This window comes from Polypterus senegalus, chromosome 1 (genome assembly GCF_016835505.1).
Source record: "Polypterus senegalus isolate Bchr_013 chromosome 1, ASM1683550v1, whole genome shotgun sequence".
In the NCBI taxonomy this organism is placed as follows: Eukaryota; Metazoa; Chordata; class Cladistia; order Polypteriformes; family Polypteridae; genus Polypterus; species Polypterus senegalus.
Window position 1 is genome coordinate 181,472,951 of NC_053154.1, and position 21,143 is coordinate 181,494,093.

At 37.7% G+C, this 21,143-nt stretch overlaps 1 protein-coding gene across 2 annotated transcripts in view; it reads left to right on the top strand.

The window, feature by feature from the left end:
• LOC120535895 (mitochondrial glutamate carrier 1-like) overlaps positions 1 to 21,143 on the top strand; it is a 129,420-nt gene that overhangs the window by 73,791 nt on the left and 34,486 nt on the right. For both annotated transcript variants that reach the window (XM_039764060.1, XM_039764069.1), the window contains one exon: positions 14,650 to 14,740. In XM_039764060.1, coding sequence (XP_039619994.1) covers positions 14,650 to 14,740 — 91 coding nt within the window. The remainder of the gene's footprint in view (positions 1 to 14,649; positions 14,741 to 21,143) is intronic.

A 21,143-nucleotide genomic window follows, 5' to 3' on the forward strand; every position in this document is an offset into this window, starting at 1 on the left:
AGCTACATCATCGATGGTCAGTAGGGGGTGCTGTGAATGACCTCTCCTGAAATCGACCACAATCTCTTTGGTCTTTCTCATGTTCAGGAAGAGATTGTTGTCTTTACACCACTTGACCAGTTGGCTCAGCTCGTTCCTGTAGTTGGCTTTGTCATTGTTGGTGATGAGGCTGACCACGGTTGTATCGCCCTCAAACTTGACAATGTGATTGGAACTGCAGATTGGTACACTGTCGCTGGTCTGCAGGGTAAAGAGCAACGGGCTGAGCGCACTTCCTTGTGGGGCTCCTGTGCTCAATGTAATGGTCTTAGAGGTGTTATTGCCGACCTGCACATTTTGTGGCCTCCCTGTAAGAAAGTCCAACACCCAGTTGCAGAGAGAGGTCTTGAGTCCCAAATGGCTGAGTCTTTGTATTAGCTGCTGGGGAATGATTGTGTTGAATGCTGAACTAAAATGTAAGAACAACATTCGCACATAGGAGTTCTTTGAGTCCAGGTGGGTGAGGGCTGGATGGAGAGCAGCAGAAATGGCATCCTCTATGGACCTGTTTGACCTGTATGCAAAGTGAAATGGGTCACGGGAGGGGGGAAGAATGGACTTAATGCTCTGCATAACCAGCTGCTCAAAGCATTTCATGATGGTGGAAGTCAGGGCTAAGGGCCAATAGTCATTATAGCTAGATGGGAGGGGCTTCTTAGGAACAGGAATTATGGTAGTGACTTTAAAACATGTGGGAACAACAGCTTGGTCCAGGGAGATGTTGAAGATGTCAGCAAGGACATCCTTGAGCTCCTCAGCAGAATCCGTCATAGCACCACCAGGTGTGTTGTCTGGCCTGGCTGACTTCTGTGGTTGATCCTAAAGAGGGGTCTTTTCACGCTGGCTGGGGCCAGACATATGGCCTGCTCGCCTGGGGGCGGTGGGGGATTAGGGTTTGGGGGAATGGTTTTCTGTGCTGGTGAGCTCTTTTGTGTCTCGAACCGGCCAAAGAAGTCATTTAGTTAGTTATGCAATGTGATTTCACCTTCACACGTCTGTGGTGGGGGTTTGTAATTAGTGAGGGTTTGGATACCACGCCAGAGAGACTGTGCATCACTGGTGTTGCTAAAGTGTCCAGATATTTTCTTGCTGTACTGCATTTTTGCTTCCCTGATGCCACATGACAGGTTGACTCTGGCTGTTGCTAGTCATGCAGTGTCACTGGCCCTAAAGGCTACGTCATGAATCCTCAGAAGCTTGTGGACCTATCCTGTCAGCCATGGCTTCCGGTTAGCATGAACAGTGATATTTTTGTAATGGGTGACATCATCAGTACATTTTGCAATGTATATGTTAACCACCTCAGTATACTTCTCAATGTCTGTGTGGTCATTGTGAGTGGCTGCTTTTTTGAAAATGTCCCAGTCTTTAGTGCTAAAACAGTCTCTCAGTCACTGTAATGCTACAAGTACATGGAAACTGAGTGAGAGGTGAAAAATCAAGCGGATAGAATTTAGGAAACGTATTTCCTTTTGAAATTTTTACTGCAATCGTTTTTTATGTATTACTGCACAAATGAAATTCAGTGTACCAGAATAGTTTATTGTTTTCTGTGGATTTCATCATTAATTTAAATTTCAGACATGCATATTTTGAAAATTGTCAATGTAGTGTTTATATTGGAATATTAGCAGTCCATTATGAAATGTGTCTAATACTAAAATAAAATATAATGCATAAAAATGTTTGTGTTTTATTGTAACATACTTAGGCAAGCTCTAAATTCATAAATCTGTTACAATAAAATATTATATCATTAGAAACATTGTGATGAGAACTGGCCATTTAGCTAAACAAACCTGCCCATCCTATTCATGTAGATTGTCCAAAATAATATCAGGTTGAGATTTGAGGGTCCCTAAAAACCTACTCTCCACTACAATACTTCGTAATTTATTACATGTGTCTATGGTTCTTTGCATGAAGAAAAAATTTCTAACATCCTTGCAAAATCTGCCATTAAACAATTTTCTAACCATGTCCCCGTGTTCTTATTGAACATATTTTAATGTAACACTTGTGATCCACTATACTAGCTCATTTCATAATTTTAAACACTCCTTATCTTATCACTTCTCAATGTCTGTATGTGTAAATTGAAAAGGTTCAACTCTTTTAATCTTTCTCTCCTAACTCATACCTCTTAGTCCTGGAATCAGCCTAGTTGCTTTTCTCTGAGCTTTTTCTAGCACTGTAATGTATTTTAATAATATGGAGACTAAAACTGTATACGGTACTCTAGATGAAGTCTCACTAGTTCATTGTATTACTTAAGCATAACCTCCCTTGACTTGTATTCCATACATTGTGATAATTAACCTAAAATCATTTTAGTCTATCTAAAATTTAGACTTTTTGATCAGTTCTGTACATTGTCTGGATGTAGACAGTGTCAAATCCACTGTGACTTCTAGGTCCTCTCATAAAATGTTCTTTCAAAATTCTGAGTTCCTATTATGTATTTAAATCTAACATTTGTATTTCCTATGCAAAATTCCATTACATTTACTTACATTTCTCTGCCACAAATCTGCTCAATCCTGTATGTTGTCAAAGTTCCTCTGTAACAATTTAGCTGATTCTACATTAACTGCCATCCCACCGATTTTGGTGTCATCTGCAAACTTACACAGCTTATTGATTACTAGACATTAAGCCCGTTAAAATAACGGATGCTAGAACAGTAGTGCATAAACATTTGTATGAACCGTCTATATTAAATGGCAATGGACCTTGTATGTGGCTGTAATATGTGTCACTGTATTGTGCCCCTTTAATTTCCTCTCTTAGTAATACTGGTTTGTATTTCCGTGAAATGCCTGTAATTTTGTCTGACAGTAATACAGTGGAACCTCGGTTCAAGACCATAATTCATTCTAAAACTCTGGTTGTAACCCGATTTGGTCGTGAACCGAAGTAATTTCCCCCATAGGATTGTATGTAAATACAATTAATCCGTTCCAGACCGTATGAACTGTATGTTAATATAGATTTTTTTAAGTTTTTAAGCACAAATATAATTAACTATACCATAGAAAGCAGAGCGTAATAGTAAACTAAATGTAAAAACACTGAATAACACTAAGAAAACCTTGAACAACAGAGAAAACTAACACTGCAAGAATTTGCACTATAGCCTTATGACCTGCTCGCTAAAAACTCTTCTTTTAATGAGTTTTAAGCACAGGAGAAAAAATGAACATTTGAAAAATCTGTAATTTAATAAACAACCAAGAAAAGTAACATTGCAACAATGCACACGTGCCCCTGTGTGTGTGTCTCTCCCGCGGGCCTGCGTGTGTGTGTCTTAAGCGCGCCTCTGTGTCTGTGTGTGTGTCTGTCTGTCTCTCGCCTGTGTGTGTGTCTGTCTGTCTGTCTGTCGCGTGCCTGTGTGTGTGTGTCTCGCGTGTGTGTGACTCGTGTGTGTGAGACACGCGCGCCTGTGTGTGTGTGTGTGTGTGTGTGTGTGACACGTGCGTGCGTGTGTGCCTGTCTCTGTGTGTGTGTGCGTGCGTTTGTGTCGCGAGCGCCTCTGTCTGTATGTCTGTCTGTCTCTGTCTCTCTCTCTGCACAGGGAATGCGCAGGAAGAGACTGAACATGTGCTGTGTGGCCCCGCGCATGCGCAATTCTCCAGAAGACACACACACGGACACCGCGCGCGCCTGTGTGTGTGCGTGCGTGACGCGACCGCCTGTGTGTGTGCATGCGTGACGCGCGCGCGTCTTTGTGTATGCATATTTGTCTCTCTCTCTCCACAGGGAATGCACAGGAAGAGACTGAACACGTGCTGTGTGGCCCCGCGCATGCACACTTCACCAGAAGACACACACATGGACACTGGACGCACACAAGGGTTTTATTAAAGAGGATATATTCTTGTTCAGATTTATGTTGTAAAAGATCAGACCCGACAGGTTTGGCTCAGCCACCTATATATTATCCCTGGGTGCAATGGGTTTGGCTTTTCAGAGAAGTGACCGGTTTGGAAAGATGGCGGTTTTAAGTGATTAACCCAGAAGTAACATAGGGGAACCGGAAGTGACCTTCTTCTGACATCATCTTAGGTGCCAGGACCAGGAGTGATGTCTTTCTGGGTGCCGGAACTGGAAGTGACATCTTTTTGAGTACTGGAACTGGAAGAGACGTTTTTCTAGGTTCTGGGACCAGAAGTGATGTCTTTCTGGGCGCCAGAACCAGAAAGTGACATCTTCAGTGTTGAGTCAGGTAGGTTTTCCCGTGGCTGGTCTGGCATGGAATTACCTTTGTTTGGTCAATCAAATGTCCTCCTACTCGCACATGCGTGACAATGTATATTGAAAAGAGCACTGACCCTTGGAGGTAACCACTTTTCTTGTTCTTCTTTCGACTATCCCATTAGGAGTTGCCACAGCAGATCATTTTGTTCCATATCTTCCTGTCCTCTACATCTTGCTCTGTCACACCTATCACCTGCATGTCCTCTCTCACCACATCCATAAACCTTCTCTTTGGCCTTCCTCTTTTCCTCTTGCCTGGCAGCTCTATCTTTAACATCTTTAACATCCCTTTCTCAATATACCCAGCATCTCTCCTCTGCACATGTCCAAACCAACGCAATCTCGCCTCTCTGACTTGAGCTGACCCTCTAATGTACTCATTTCTAATCCTGTCCACCCTCGTCACACCCAATACAAATTTTAGCATCTTTAACTCTGTCAATATTAATATATTAATATTATTAAAAGCAATGCTTTTTGAATTATGAGGTCTGTAACAAAGTCCTAACATGAGGCCTTGATTCCCAGTGCTGTCTGGATGAATCCAAACATCTCATTAAGCTGTGGTTCACCATCTAATTGAAGAAAACTTAATTTTTGTTTTAAATAAATGGCAGCTCCACCACTTTTTTGATTTTATCTGTCTTTCCTAAATAATGTTGTTATAGTCCCGTCCAACTCTATTATTTAGACTGGTTTCTGCTACTGTTATTATTTCAAAGCCTCAACTAATTTATTTTGTTTTTAATAGCATTCAGGCAAACTATCTATTAATGCATTACTTACTAACAATAGGAGACAACTCTTGTAGCAAGTTAACCTACCCAGAAAAACACCAAGGCAGTCAAAACTGGCATATTTTTTAAAGAAAACAAATAAGAAAAGTGTACATAAAATGGAGAGCACTGAGTGCAAATACATAGAAAAACACCTTTACAGCCTCTCTGGCCTGCTGAATACGCTACTTTACCTCAGTCTATCTATTGGTGTGACTTAGCCACTTATACAACCACAATACCACATAAAAGCATTCTACTATTCTAAACCAAACTCAGTCCTGGTTTCACATACAACCATGTACAGCCCTAATTTTTTAGGAGTACCTAACCAGAACTCAGTCTAGCAGCTACTGCTGTCTCTGCACTCCTGACCCTCTAGTTGCCCTTAAAGGGCCAGGTGTATAAAATGAGCTGTCCAGTCACCTGTTGTATCAGACAGACAGCATAGTCCCATACATTATCCATTTTGATTGTGCATCCTGTAAACAAATGGCATGTACAATAGACTGATGTAGTAATCTTTCCAAACATCACCACTATCTCATTATTCCTTCACATGCTTTTTCAAACTTTTTAAAACCATTTCCAGGTAACAGAAATCCAGAGCCTATCCTAGCAGCACCAGACACAAGGCAAGAATAAATGGGATACCATTTCATTAAATAGTCCACTCATTCACACACTGACACAAATTAAAACAGTCAAACAAACTAACATGCAGCTGTTTGGAATGTGGAAAGAAAACTACAGTACCCTAAAGACAAATCCAGGCATACGATGAGGAGATCATGCAGACTCCACAAAGACATTGACCATGCATAGAATTCAAACTTGGAATGTTTGATCAGTGAGGCAATGCACCTGACCACAGTATCATTATGCTTCCCGCTGACCAAATGTTTACATCATTAATTTATAGTTTTAGATTATCAACTATTTTTGTACATTGAAAAAAGATTTTGAGAGAGATTTTATTAAAGATAGCTCTATTTTAAGGCACCAATTGCTAATGAGACAATAGACACATTTTTAGAGAAAATATCACTTTTCCACCTCGAGAAAATAAATTATTCCAGGTCTGGAGCTATCATGGGTGTTAATGAGCATTTGTGACTGATCACATTTCAGCATATACAGTAATTGCTTTTTGAAATGAAGGCTGTTGCCTACAAAAGCAGCTCCTGCGTATAGGGCTAAATTGCAGTGTGAAAATGACATTCATGTAAATTTGTAAATGTGCTTTTCTAGACCCCTGACTCAGCCCATCTGGTGCTACAATGCTAAACATAGTGTGATGCTTTATCAAAACACAGTTGAAGTAACAGATGCTATATTTATCTATATATGCATTAAGAATGGTCCATATTTAATGGAAAAGTTTTGAAATAACTGTGTTTATAAACTTCATGTTCTAGTTTTTAAAAATATATTAAAATGTATAAACATGTTTAAATTATTTACTTCCTCTTTTTATGTTATTATCTATAGAACATCCTATTTAATCCAATTACTCCATACTTTAATTATCAAAAAGCAGCCTACTTCACTTACAGTGACTGGGCAGCCTCCAGTCGTCCTATTTGTATATAAATGTTTTCCATTTCTGCAGTTAGGTCATAAATGTGATTAATTAGATGTACTATTTATGCTCACTTTAATAAAATGAAATCTACATAACAATTTTATTGCATATGTAGTATTTATTATGTCAAAATTACGCAAAATAGATTGCATATCTGAAATGTAGGTCAGTATATTTAAATACTTTTTAAGCCTTGTTGCAGTGATGAGGGGAACAAGAAGACTTCTGAAAATGAGATTTCTACATAAGCAGCTTATGAATTGGTGCTGCAATATGATGGTACTAAAAACACAGTGTATGCTACTAGGAAATGAAAAGTATAGTTTACTGTTATTCCACAGGCATATTTGTGGTATCACATAATCAAAGGGATACACCTAGCAGTGTATATGAGTAACTCATACATCCATCCCGACATTTTCTGAACCCACCATTATGAGGAGTCAGACTTGACCTGACAACATTTAGATTACTTCAGCTAGGACCCCAGTCCACTGAAAGGCACACTCATTTATACACCTATAGCCACTTATTCTGGCTCAATTTGGAAATGTTAGAGACTTTAATATCCCCAAAATAGTTCAAATCAATTTTTTACAACATTACAAAAACATATGAGAAGCTTATGTTGTGTCTGAATTTATTGGCAATTCAGACTTTATTGTAGTGTTTGTGTCAGTATTCAAGTAGTAATGTTGTAAATTATAGTTCAACATTCGTTTGTTGCAATTAGTTTGGTAATGTTTTGCTATAAACTTCATTGTAGCTTCTAAATAATACAGAAAACACAGGGACACAGCAGCATTCAGCACAACTATTTGAACTAAAAGTTTATCTTGAAATTACAAATGTTGAAGACATTACAAGAACAATGGGAAAAACTGTGAAACCAGTGCAAGGCCATAACAGAGCAACAAAACAGAGTGAACAGTGTTATAGCAAAAGTGAAATGAGAGCAGGTGAAACTGGCTATCTGCACATGGTGAGTGAATCAGAAGGTCCAGACAAAAATGTTTTAATTTAGGTGTGGGGCACTCACTTAAAGTAGTATTTTGGAAGATATAAATAGAGTTTTAACATGGAGGAAGAGAGATAAACACACAATAATGAGTAAACAAAGATACTGTGGCCTTGGTTTTACTGAATACTCCTAAGAGCCTCACACTATAATAGGTTCATTTGTTCTTTTACCTTAGGCAGTGCCATTTCATTTCCCTGCCCCCCTTTCTGCTCAACTGGACAGTTGCCCTTTTCTGTATTTCTGCCTCCCAGATGAGAATTGAACTGGACGTTTTGGCAGGCTTGCTAATACTGCAGAGTTACTTGACTGGTTTAATTCTTAAAGGCACAAAGAGAGACTAATTCCAGTGTCATTTTATTTATGGAAAGAAATGATTCCAGCATCATTTCTTCCTTTGGTACCACACAAAATATTTAAATAAGGACAACCTAAACTGGTTAATTTATCAAATGAATTTTGATATGCATTTTGGTAGTGCTATTGCCTCAAAGCCCACACGACTGGATTAAAATTTAGGTCCATTTAATGTCTTTTTGGAGATTGTGTGAGCTTTCCTCTTGTTACCATGTTGTTTCACCACTTTCCAAAGATGGGCAAATTATTAGCTACCTAAAAAAGCCTTGATACTCATGCACATGTGACTGCATTGTGCATTAACCAGGCACAGATGACAGAATGATGAATGGTTGGATAATTTATCAAAGGTTAATATACTGTATCATTAAACACATTACAGTATATACTAATAGTAAATGAAGGAAAGCATACAGTAGTTTAGTGTTATTCGATAGATATCATTGTGGAATTACATATTTCCTTGTCTTTGAAAGTGCTTATCTGGCTTTGGTGTTTCTCTGAACAGTTCTATCTACTCCCTGCTATTGAACATTATGTGCGCAGTTGCCAGAGATGAAGAACATGGGTTTTCACCTTATACATTCAAGGGCATACACAATTAATCAGCCTTTATTTTATGTATCTCTCCTAATTGCAGACTCTGTTGACAGGTTGTTTACTGTGCAAGCAAGCTTACAGATCAGTTAATAACCACCATGAAAAATATAAATGCAATCTAATGTCAGTCATGTTTTAAGAATTTCCTCCTACTTAGGATTTTAAATTGTAAATTATTTGTCGTCAAATCTATGATTTTAAATTACAGGACTTTACCTTTGAAGCATAAATTTAACAGTGTGATTCCAATAAGCACATATATTTCAGATTTAAGCAGATGGCTAAATTGCTGGCACACTACTGAGCAGTATCCCCACGCTTTAAGCTTTGTCCTTTTCTGTAGCAGGCTTCCTTCCATCATCTCCATGGAAACAACAACAAGTCTCTCTTGGGCTTTTCTTGAAGAATATACAGCCAGCCATCCCCCAGAAACCATAGCAATAGAAATGATGCTTCACCTCTTAGAAATAAGAGACAAATGCTTGAGCAGAAAGCTCTGTAGAGCTGCATTCTGCTTCTTCTGAGTTTTACAGTATGCAGAAATGTTAGTAATATAAAACAAAATGTGATATCCTAATAATTAATAATAAAACAAATACCTCAATGGTATCACCATCTACATCTACATATTGCAAAAAGTGAAACAAACATACTTGTATGTTTTGTATCTCATGAGAGCACAGAGATATAAGTCCATTAAAAGTGATTTTCTAGTTGGGCCATTTCTCAAACTGTGTCTAGTTAGAAACTTCCAAGTACTAAAGTTTGTCACCAAGCCAAAAGAAGCATTATTTCTTAAATGTATTACATTAGTTTGCTATAATTATCACATTATTTCACAAAAATACTGTGTTATATCGCAAAGATATTGCCTGCTGTGGTTGTTAACATCATGCATCCATTTGCCCCATGTAGTCTAGTGATAGCTAGAGTAAGTAAGCATTTATGTAGCTTGCAATCAAGTTACAAGAACAGATGTTATAAGTATACATTTAAGGCTGCATATGCTGAGGGGTAAATTTAGTCTGCCTATTTTAGGGTCACTTTGAGCTAGTGATTATCACAGCAGCAATAGGTGTAAGGTAAGTATCTAACATGGTGTATGGTACACCAGTCCTTTACAGGACACAATCGCAAAGCCATAGAGAAAGGAGTGTGCTGCAATCCAGTGACAAAAAACAATAAGAAAATACATGTATCTGTCTAGTTTTGATTGAGTTATTTGGTATAGATTTAGTATTTTGAAACAGTGCGATCTGGTGGCATAGCAGCCAGAGTTCATACCTCGAATCTTTGGCATTCGGTTTGGTGATGAAAAAAGTGAATGGATGTTATTTACTTCATAGCACATAAAAACTAAACATATTTTCTTAATTCAGAAGTATTACTGATATATTTCCAGCATTCAGTGTAAAAACAGGTAATCATATGCAGTTAAGCTCTTGCACTGATACAAATCAATCCACAAATTCACAGAGAAAAAACATGCAGACCTGTGAGGCAAGAACGGTAGCTCTGCACTACCACTTGGTCTAGGTCTGGGGTCCCCAACTTCGATCCAGGAGTGCTTCTGTGGCTGCAGGTTTTCATTTAAACCCTTTCTTAAGTTGTGACCGGTTTTTGCTGCTAATTTGAATTGATTTATTATATATGTTAATTAACAGCCAAAGAAAAATGACATATAAAACAAACCAACACATGACAAGCAATCTGTATGCATCATAGAGTATCTGAAAATGAAGAAAGGTCTTAGTAATATTAATCTGCTGAGCTCAAAACATTTTGATGGTGTTCTTAGAGAAAAAAGAAGATCACTAGCTTTGGAAAGGACTCACTTCACATCTCTTTTTTGTTTGGGTACCATTTAAGGAAAAATCGAACAATTCAGAGGACTAAATCTTACAAAACAAGACAATAAATATGCTAAAACTGTACTTCTCTTTTCAAGAGATCTGTTTAGCATATGCTCAAAAATTTGCAAAAACTCTTTAATGTAACTTTAAAGTGAGCATTATGGGTTTGTGTTGAATCTTTTTATGTTATTTGTTGTTGTATACTGTGTAAAGAATAATTTTAGATGTGGCTCCGTAACTGTCTGATTGTCTTCGCTGGGTGGGGGTTAACAGCTGATTTTCATGGAATGGCTTTGGAACTTCCTTGCACTTGCTATGCTATTTTTGCTTGATTGAGTTGCGCTTTGTTATTAGATTTTGAAGTAAAATGAAAACGTAACATGACAGAAATGTTTTAGATAGATAGATAGATAGATAGATAGATAGATAGATAGATAGATACTTTATTAATCCCAAGGGGAAATTCACATAATTTAAAAGTATAATTTCTAAAAATATAATTATATAATTTATTTATATTATTATTAAGTAAGTTATTCATCAAGAACATGAATACATAGACAAATGTTTGTTAAGAGTAAATTTCACACTAAACTTTCTTAAAATTTCTTAACACAGAGAACAACAGAAAGACGGAATAGGTTACTAGGCAGTGTAGTAGACATAGCATTTTAGGGATCTTCAAATGTCAGTATTTTGCGAAAGTTGGGTGACTGTTAATTGGTTGATTACATTGGGCTGCATGCTCTTTTCTCATCAAAGCTTTGCATAAGATTTTTTAAAGTGGTAGCAGAAATTGACCTGGTAGGAGCAGAAATGTTGTGTACGCATGTTTCCACATTCAAATCGCGATGTATAAAACCTAAACTTGGCATAAAGCCACGCACATTTCCACGGTATCCATTACCCTGTTGTACACAAGTTCTGCGCTTGGTTTTACAGACTGGCAGCCCCCAGCATCAAAGCAGTGTTACTATTCCTGTGTGGTTTATCTTTCTTTTTCAGATCCACATTCCTGACGCGGCTTTATAAATACACTGAAACTAACCGCATATTGTTTATTAGTGTAATGCATCTGATTGTAATTAACCTGTAACAATATAGTGGTCCAGGGAATAGCCATAGTATTCTAAATACCATAGCTGCTATAGCGTTGTTACTGTCACTGCACCTTCTTTTCTTCTTTCAGCTGCTCCCGTTAAAGGTTGCCACATCAGATCATCTTTTTCCATATTACTCTCACTGCACCACTCGGAGTATTTATATCACTGTATCCGAGTGGGGAATCACAGCAGCAGTTGATCAGAAAGAGAATTATCGGGATACAGCATCAAGCACATGCTGCCTCAGCCACGGCAAAATGCTTCAGAGACTTTCCTGTATGGACCTTGCGGTTCAGAAACAGTTTCATCCCGAGAACTTTAATCACAGTCAATCAGTCCATCAAGTGCTCCTTGTAGAACTGTTTGTACTTATAAGTACAATCACCTCACTGTAAACTTGCACTACAGTTATAATATTGCGCAACCTTTGCCACTTTATAAAGCACGTATTTACATATGATGACGATATCATTTTTAAGATAAAATGAAGCAGAATATGTTGGTTATATTATACAGATAAAACTTTAACTTCATTTAAATAATCTGTATTGTTAATAATTAAACATGTGAGGACACCGTGCTGCAGCACTAGCTAGTTCACAGATTGATCCTACCTCGTGCTGTATCTATTTTTGCTGGCCTGGCACGACACTGGAAGGATAGATGTATAGAATAATTAAACACGTACTATGAAGATATTTCAATGTTACTTAAAAGTTTTGAAGAATCATCGTTGTAGGCTTACAGATGGCTTAACGTCTATTACAGAGTTGATTGTGTATCGATTGGTTATTTGGAGAAAGAAAAGTAAGGACAGGAATTGGAGGTTAGTACGTTTGAAAGAGACAGTACTGCTGCAATAATTTCATCGAAGGTCGCACACAATCACTGCACCACCATGTTTCCATGTTTAATAACAAGCTTTCACATTCCTATCATTATGAAAAAGATATCATGTATACATCTCAGTATTTTAATTATTCAGAGAGCTGTAATATTATTAATGTAATGGATTCTGTGTCCTGTTGGAGAACGAGAAAGCCAGTTTAAGAAGCGCGTAGTGATTCACACACATAGAGCACATAGAAGAACAAATACAAAACATAGCATTTAACGTACTACTTTAGTTACAATGGTATTTGTGAAACTAGTAAATTAAACGATTTTAAGATGAAGTTTATGATGTTCTACTTTAATGACAAAATAAACCACGTGATTAAAGTGAAAATTTCAAGATTAAAGTTGACATTTCATGCTTTTTCCCCCACTGTGTGCCTTTTTTTTCTCTGTACCCTTATAATCTTTCATATGACACTCAGACAGTGGGCTACGACTTGCCTTTTCACGGCGACTTTGATATATGACTTCTTTTTTATTTCGGGCACTGTGCGACTTTGTGAGCTTGAGCTTTTGAGTTTCTCCGACACGTTATGTCACTCGATCAGCTTCCTTTTCTTGTTTATACCACTGTTTAAACCAACAAATTGTACGTTTTTCCTTGCCTCCACTTGGTATTTGCTGAAATTGTTCTATTTTTCCTTGTGGTTTTTCCATTGTCTTTTCACAGAATGCTGAGCTTAAGGGCTATTTATATTGATTTACATATTCAGAGGCGTAATTCTGGAAGGAGTTGGGGTGGAACACCAGGCGCATGCACATGTGTTACTTTTCACGCTGATCGGGATTTATGTAGCAGGCTTTATTCTTTGACTGTCTGATTATTCCCAAACTCTTCTCCCAATTGCAGACTCATTAAATCTATAGTGGCTTTTTACCCTTCCCCCCAAACAGTTTGACTTTCACTGAATAGAAGTTCAGGCGTCGTTGTGCTTGAGCTTGGTTGCCTGCACCCTGGGGAAGAATTGCAGGTTTTCACTCAGACAATCATTATTTGTCCTTCTTGCTTCGATTTCCCTGGAGGCTTCGTCTCTGAGGCACTATGCATGAAAAATTCTACTGCTCCCAGATTGCTTATCATTTATTTTCAGAAGATTTGCTCATAATCCGAATCATCATAGTGATGCCCTTAAATATGGCAGACCTCAACCAGTCTAGTATCGTATCATACCATGTACGGAAACAAAGATGGATGGAGAGAATACTTCTTCTATATAATTTGGGGAACATTCAGATACTGCTCACAGCATTATAGAAATGTTTTATACCTTCTTTTAAATTAGCATACTTTATGCCATAATATAGTTACTTTAATTAGGGGATGACATATATTATGTGACCTAATTGATAACACAATTCATTTTGGGGGAGGGGGTATTATCTACAACCATCTATTTTGACAGTACCATACAGTCATTTAGAACTCTTCTTCATAGTTTGCAATTAATTTAAGATAGTGATAGTAAAATAAAAATTTTTCTCAGTGATACAGTTTGTGCATTCATTCAATATCCAAACTTACTTGTGCTCAACTATATCTATCATTTTTTCCTTGGTTTTCCAACTGTTAGTATGCATCTCTTTCAGCTGCTCAACAGTTATATAATTGGTAAAGCTCCTGAAATGTAAATAAAGAATGGCACATACTATGGGTAGACTGTTTTCTGAGCTGCTGTCTTATTGCATTTCAAGGTGTACCATGTCTTGGTTCATCTGAACAACTTAAGCCTCATTGTTTTCTGGAGTGGACTATAAACTACTCTAAATGTAATAATTCGTAAATAAATAGATTTGTCTTTATCCTGTACATACTCAAACAAAAAAGATTTTTATTTCTTCCTTCTTCATTATAGTCAATGAAGGAGAAATCAACAAATTCTGACATTGTTCTGACACTGACAGATTTTCTTATGCACAATACCTGGTGCACAATTGGTACTGAGAGAGCTGAAAAGAAACTATGTTAATTTTTTTTATGCTTTTATAACCTGCCTGGCCTCAATCAAAGTTGCTTACAACATTTTTATTTGAATTTACTTGGCTTAATGTAGTCATGCAATGTGTTGTCTTAGGCTTCTGGAAGTTTAAGTCATAAGAAATCATTTTTTATTCTGCTTGCTGTGAGACTTTTCTGTGTCAATCCATTTCATCCTTTTTGTTTCAGGTGCTGCGGTGAACCTTACTCTTGTTACCCCAGAGAAGGCCATAAAACTTGCTGCTAATGACTTCTTCAGACACATGCTGTCCAAAGATGGGTATGTAGTATATTCTATCCTTGCAGAAGTACCTGCATGAATTTGGAAGTTCCTTCCACCTTGATATAAGGATAATCGTCTGTGTGTCCGTATGTCTGTTTGTCCATCTGTGTGCTAGGTATCTGTCATTCCATCACAAGCATTTGTACAAATAAAATACATTGCATTTGTCATTCCAATAGATGGTGCATTACAAACATTAACAGTGCTTTTATGAATCCCAAATCAAATGGCATATAACAGAGACATATGCATTACATTCTATAGCTACGTTATACCAACAAGATGCTAATTTCACATTTATTTTAATATTCTAACAATTTAAGGTTAATGTTTCGTATCATCCTGTGTACATTTTCTAGTATTATTAGTACCCACTTAACCTTCAAACCTCTGGGTTTTTCCAGGCCATAGTATTTAACCTACATCTTAGAGAATTGGACGTTTAGTACTAGGACATAATGCCACAGTTTATCAAGTAGTCAGAAGTGAGAACATGTGAGCAGTAGGAGTTTGGGAGCAGTTGTTTAATGAATGCAGTGTTTAGATAGATAAACAAGGTTTAATGGCAGTCTTGTTTGAAGAAAAGGCAGAGACACTAGTACTTAGAAAAAAATAGATGCTTTATGTTGTGTAAACAGTTGATTTTCTTTTCTTTTTTTATTCCATTATGAAATCCATTTCTTTTACTACAGTAATTCTCTCTGTTACTTGTATGAATGTTTTGTATTTAATAAAATATTATAAATTAGTCTCATTTTGCTTTGGCTTTCTTTTCATGAGGTGGGATTAATTTGGGGATTTTTCTGGAAATCAACAGGTAAATCATATACTTGCAAATCTCAAGTATTTGCTGTAAAAATAAGTCAAATCTTGTGTAGCAAGGGTAGTGCATTCTTTAAACAGCAAAATTATGGAATTGACTTCCGTTTGCCTCCAACACAATGTGCCTGTGTGGTATCTTTGGTGTTCCAGCCTCACTTTGACCATTCTAAGATTAACATCTTTTCTCTGACTGGCAAAGGTGCTTAGGGTGATGTAGAAGCATCAAATTTGGATGATAGTTCATTAATGAAAACCTTGAGTTTGCATTTTTGTGATGTAAATAAAAACATAACAATACAAACCTAATTGAACTATAAGGTTGGGTTGTATTTAAAATATTTTACTTAGATTATGAGAAAGAAAGCTAGCTCTGTAGAGAGAGCTTACACTTGGAAGAAACTTTAATGTATATAAGAAACAAAGAGGAAAAGATCAAGGTGAATAAATATTATTATGAAATATGCTGAAATTTATCTCTGATTGTCTGACGTATCATGAACACACAGGAATACTTGGTAGGTTATTGTCCATTTGATTACTGTCATAAACATTTATTGGAAAAATTTAGATTGTTGATGTTTCTTCAGGGTGGCACGGTGGCGCGGTGGTGGCGCTGCTGCCTTGCAGTTAGGAGACCCGGGTTCGCTTCCCGGGTCCTCCCTGCGTGGAGTTTGCATGTTCTCCCGTGTCTGCGTGGGTTTCCTCCGGGCGCTCCGGTTTCCTCCCACAATCCAAAGACATGCAGGTTAGGTGGATTGGCGATTCTAAATTGGCCCTAGTGTGTGCTTGGTGTGTGGGTGTGTTTGTGTGTGTCCTGCGGTGGGTTGGCACCCTGCCCAGGATTGGTTCCTGCCTTGTGCCCTGTGTTGGCTGGGATTGGCTCCAGCAGACCCCCGTGACCCTGTATTCGGATTCAGCGGGTTAGAAAATGGATGGATGTTTCTTCAGGGGTCCACAGTGGTGAGGTGAGTAATGTTGCCACCTCTCAGATGCTCCTGGTTGCATTTAGTTAATCTTTTTATAGCACCTTCCAGTATAAATTAAAAGGCATTTTAAAAAAAGATACAGACCACTAGATATCCAATAAAAAGGCACTGTTTGAAATGTGATGCAATCTTATCTTAGAAAACATGCTGTCCATAGTATATGCCATTCTTCATATACAGTATTTCAGAAGCCTTATCAATTATGTAGCTGCTGAGGACTGGAAAAAGATGTGACCAAAAGTCAGAGGACCATGGGAAAGATTTCATTTGGCCAGGTGTGAAACTATGTATTTGGTGTGAGTGAATATGGCTTTCAAGTAATTGTAGTCCTGTCCCAAGTTGATTGTAACCTAGTGCCATTTAACTGCAGGATATACTAAGTCTGTCAACAAACCTGTACCGTACCAGAGAAAAATTAGTGGATAGTTCCTCTTTTCATTAGAAGGTATTGCTTATCATTCTGTAATATTATGCATTAAATAAGAACAAATACATTTTTAAAGCAGTGAAAGAGAAATACTACAGGATGAAAGAGCTGCATCTGGTTGCTGTGTTGCAGAGCAGGATCATGTCACTATGCAACCATAAATCATGGTAATTGCTGGGATAGAAACAGGAGCTAAAATTTGTGATTATATTAGTGAATTCAAAGAATCAGCATAGAATCATATTAGGCTTGCTGCAAAATGGGCATGCTGGGAAGCAAGATTTGTCTCTTAATACCCAGCATTTCTTAAAACAATCCATACAGAATAGTGAACCTCAGATAATGTGTTTTATTTTGATATTTCTTTAAACTGACTAGTCAGTCACTAGATAACACAATTTTAAAGCTGTAACAGATCATTGATTTCAGATGTGAGCTTATGTGGTTTAGAAAATCCAAACAGGAACACATGTGCTACCCCCCCCAAAGCCCACCCCTTTGCAGTTTGGGAGAGAGAATAGACATGACTTCATGCTACTTATATATTAGCAGTGTGTTTAATGCTGCAAACAAATGATAGCTTTATAAAGTGAGTTCTAGAACTATAACTCTTTCTCACTGTTTAGTGGTTAAGTAAAAAACAGAATGGTTGTGGGGAAGTGTAGGGACAAAAAATTGCTGTATTGCCAATATTCACAACCTAGTGTAACCTACCTGTTGCTAGGATTAGGCGTAAGACTCACACCAGCCCTGAAGTAATCAACAGCATAATGCAAAGCACAAACCCAAATATTGTAACTATATAGAGTTATTATTACACCCAATGTGTGTACAGTGTATTTACTATTTATGCAGAACCCATGTAGACATATGGAGAACATACAAACTCTATACTGAAAGGAAATGATCTCAGAATTCTGTAAGGCAGCATCACTAATCATGGCATTTCAATAAATGTAAAGCCCAAATGTGAAGCCTGGTGCATTTTGCTCTTAAAATGCTGCTGGTGTGGAATGAAACATCAGCATATCTTCAATTTATCCTGGACCAATTAACACAGAGTGTAAACAAAGTGACAGGTGTGGAATTCCCAGTTCACATCTTACAAGCTGTTTTTTATTTATAGCAGTGCTGTGCTGCTGTTTCTCACTGATCAGCTGTTCTGATGTACCCCTAGTACTTGTTAGTGTGTTGAAAAAGATAATTTGAGTGAATAGGATCTCCTTATCTAAAATTAATTTTTATGTGCCTTATGAAGTAATTTTAACATTTCTTATCACTAAACCAGCGAAACTATTTTGAGATATTAAAACGGAATGAAAAATGTCTAACATATTTTTTTTCATTGAAGGACATATAAAATATATGCTAGTATACTGAGTAATTTTATTTTATTTTATAGGAAGGATTGACTCACATCTGAATGATAGGCTTCCTGTTTGTCAGTGAGTTAAACTCAAGTGTCCTTCAAAGGAGGCAGAGTAATACAGGATGCCAACAGTTTAAATCCTATTACAGCCACAGAATAACAACAACCTTCCACTAACTAGGCTGCTTTGTGCTAGAGTTCACTGAATATGATACACCCAAGTCCTTTATGGAGGGAAATACTCAGAAGGCATTTGTTATGGGAAGTGTTTAATTTTATATCCTCAGACGCTGGTTAGATCCTGTGCCTCAAAATATTTTAATGGATAGAATCTCTGTAACAGGAAAAAAAAAATCGAGAAACCCCAATTTTTCCGTTTGTTATATATATACAGAGGTGTGAAAAACTATTTGCCCCCTTCCTGATTTCTTATTCTTTTGCATGTTTGTCACACAAAATGTTTCTGATCATCAAACACATTTAACGATTAGTCCAATATAACACAAGTAAACACAAAATGCAGTTTTTAAATGATGGTTTTTATTATTTAGGGAGAAAAAATCCAAACCTACATGGCCCTGTGTGAAAAAGTAATTGCCCCCTGAACCTAATAACTGGTTGGGCCACCCTTAGCAGCTATAACTGCAATCAAGCGTTTGCAATAACTTGCAATGAGTCTTTTACAGCGCTCTGGAGGAATTTTGGCCCACTCATCTTTGCAGAATTGTTGTAATTCAGCTTTATTTGAGGGTTTTCTAGCATGAACCGCCTTTTTAAGGTCATGCCATAGCATCTCAATTGGATTCAGGTCAGAACTTTGACTAGGCCACTCCAAAGTCTTCATTTTGTTTTTCTTCAGCCATTCAGAGGTAGATTTGCTGGTGTGTTTTGGGTCATTGTCCTGTTGCAGCACCCAAGATCGCTTCAGCTTGAGTTGACGAACAGATGGCCGGACATTCTCCTTTAGGATTTTTGGTAGACAGTAGAATTCATGGTTCCATCTATCACAGCAAGCCTTCCAGGTCCTGAAGCAGCAAAACAATCCCAGACCATCACACTACCACCACCATATTTTACTGTTGGTATGATGTTCTTTTTCTGAAATGCTGTGTTCCTTCGCCAGATGTAACGGGACATTTGCCTTCTAAAAAGTTCAACTTTTGTCTCATCAGTCCACAAGGTATTTTCCCAAAAGTCTTGGCAATCATTCAGATGTTTCTTAGCAAAATTGAGACGAGCCCTAATGTTCTTTTTGCTTAACAGTGGTTTGCATCTTGGAAATCTGCCATGCAGGCCGTTTTTGCCCAGTCTCTTTCTTATGGTGGAGTCGTGAACACTGACCTTAATTGAGGCAAGTGAGGCCTGCAGTTCTTTAGACGTTGTCCTGGGGTCTTTTGTGACCTCTCGGATGAGTCGTCTCTGCACTCTTGGGGTAATTTTGGTCGGCCAGCCACTCCTGGGAAGGTTCACCACTGTTCCATGTTTTTGCCATTTGTGGATAATGGCTCTCACTGAGGTTCGCTGGAGTCCCAAAGCTTTAGAAATGGCTTTATAACCTTTACCAGACTGATAGATCTCAATTACTTCTGTTCTCATTTGTTCCTGAATTTCTTTGGATCTTGGCATGATGTCTAGCTTTTGAGGTGCTTTTGGTCTACTTCTCTGTGTCAGGCAGCTCCTATTTAAGTGATTTCTTGATTGAAACAGGTGTGGCAGTAATCAGGCCTGGGGGTGGCTACGGAAATTGAACTCAGGTGTGATACACCACAGTTAGGTTATTTTTAACAAGGGGGCAATTACTTTTCACACAGGCCATGTAGGTTTGGATTTTTTTTCTCCCTAAATAATAAAAACCGTCATTTAAAAACTACATTTTGTGTTTACTTGTGTTATATTTGACTAATGGTTAAATGTGTTTGATGATCAGAAACATTTTGTGTGACAAACATGCAAAAGAATAAGAAATCAGGAAGGGGGCAAATAGTTTTTCACACCACTGTATATGAGAAAGAGAAGAGTGACAACACACATCGAGAAATTTCACCAAACATTCAACTGTTTGGAAGGTATCTGTTGAAAAACAGCTTATTAGAGGGTTGGTCCCTCTGGTCTTTTTCATCTTTACTTCTCTCTTTCTCTCTCCTTCTACCTCTCTCTCTTTCATTTGCAATGATGATAAAATGTTTCATCTGCCACATATGCGATAGATTGGATGTTCTCAGAAGAGAGAATAGACACAGATTTATGTTTTAAAATGCAGCCCCATAATAAAAATCCTTTCGCAAACACACTTATGACAATATATTTAGACTGTCCCCATCTGTTGTGCCTGCTTTACCTTCCCAATGGCAAAAACATGAAAGCAACATACTGTACCTTAATGGCGGCAACCTAGTAGCCAGCTTTATTGTAACAGTACTTTGTTTTATATTAGAACAGGGGTGTCCAACACGTCGCTCACGAGCTACCGGTAACTCGCAACCCCTTTCCAAGTAGCTCGCCAAAGGGTTAATGAATCCTACATAAATTTACAAACTTGATTAGTCAAATTAGGGGTGGGCGATCTTTCCAAAAAATCATATCACGATCCTTTTAACACAAAATCATGATCCACAATCTGAATTGTAATCTGTCTTTTCAATGTGGCATACACTTAAGAGAATATCCGGACTCAAACCCTAAGTAACACTTTATTTTAAATATCAAACAAAGTTGAATTCAATTGTTCTCTCGTTCGCTAGCTTAACGGAGTTAAGGTACACGCCCCGAACCTGACACGTGAGTGAGGAAGGCCCC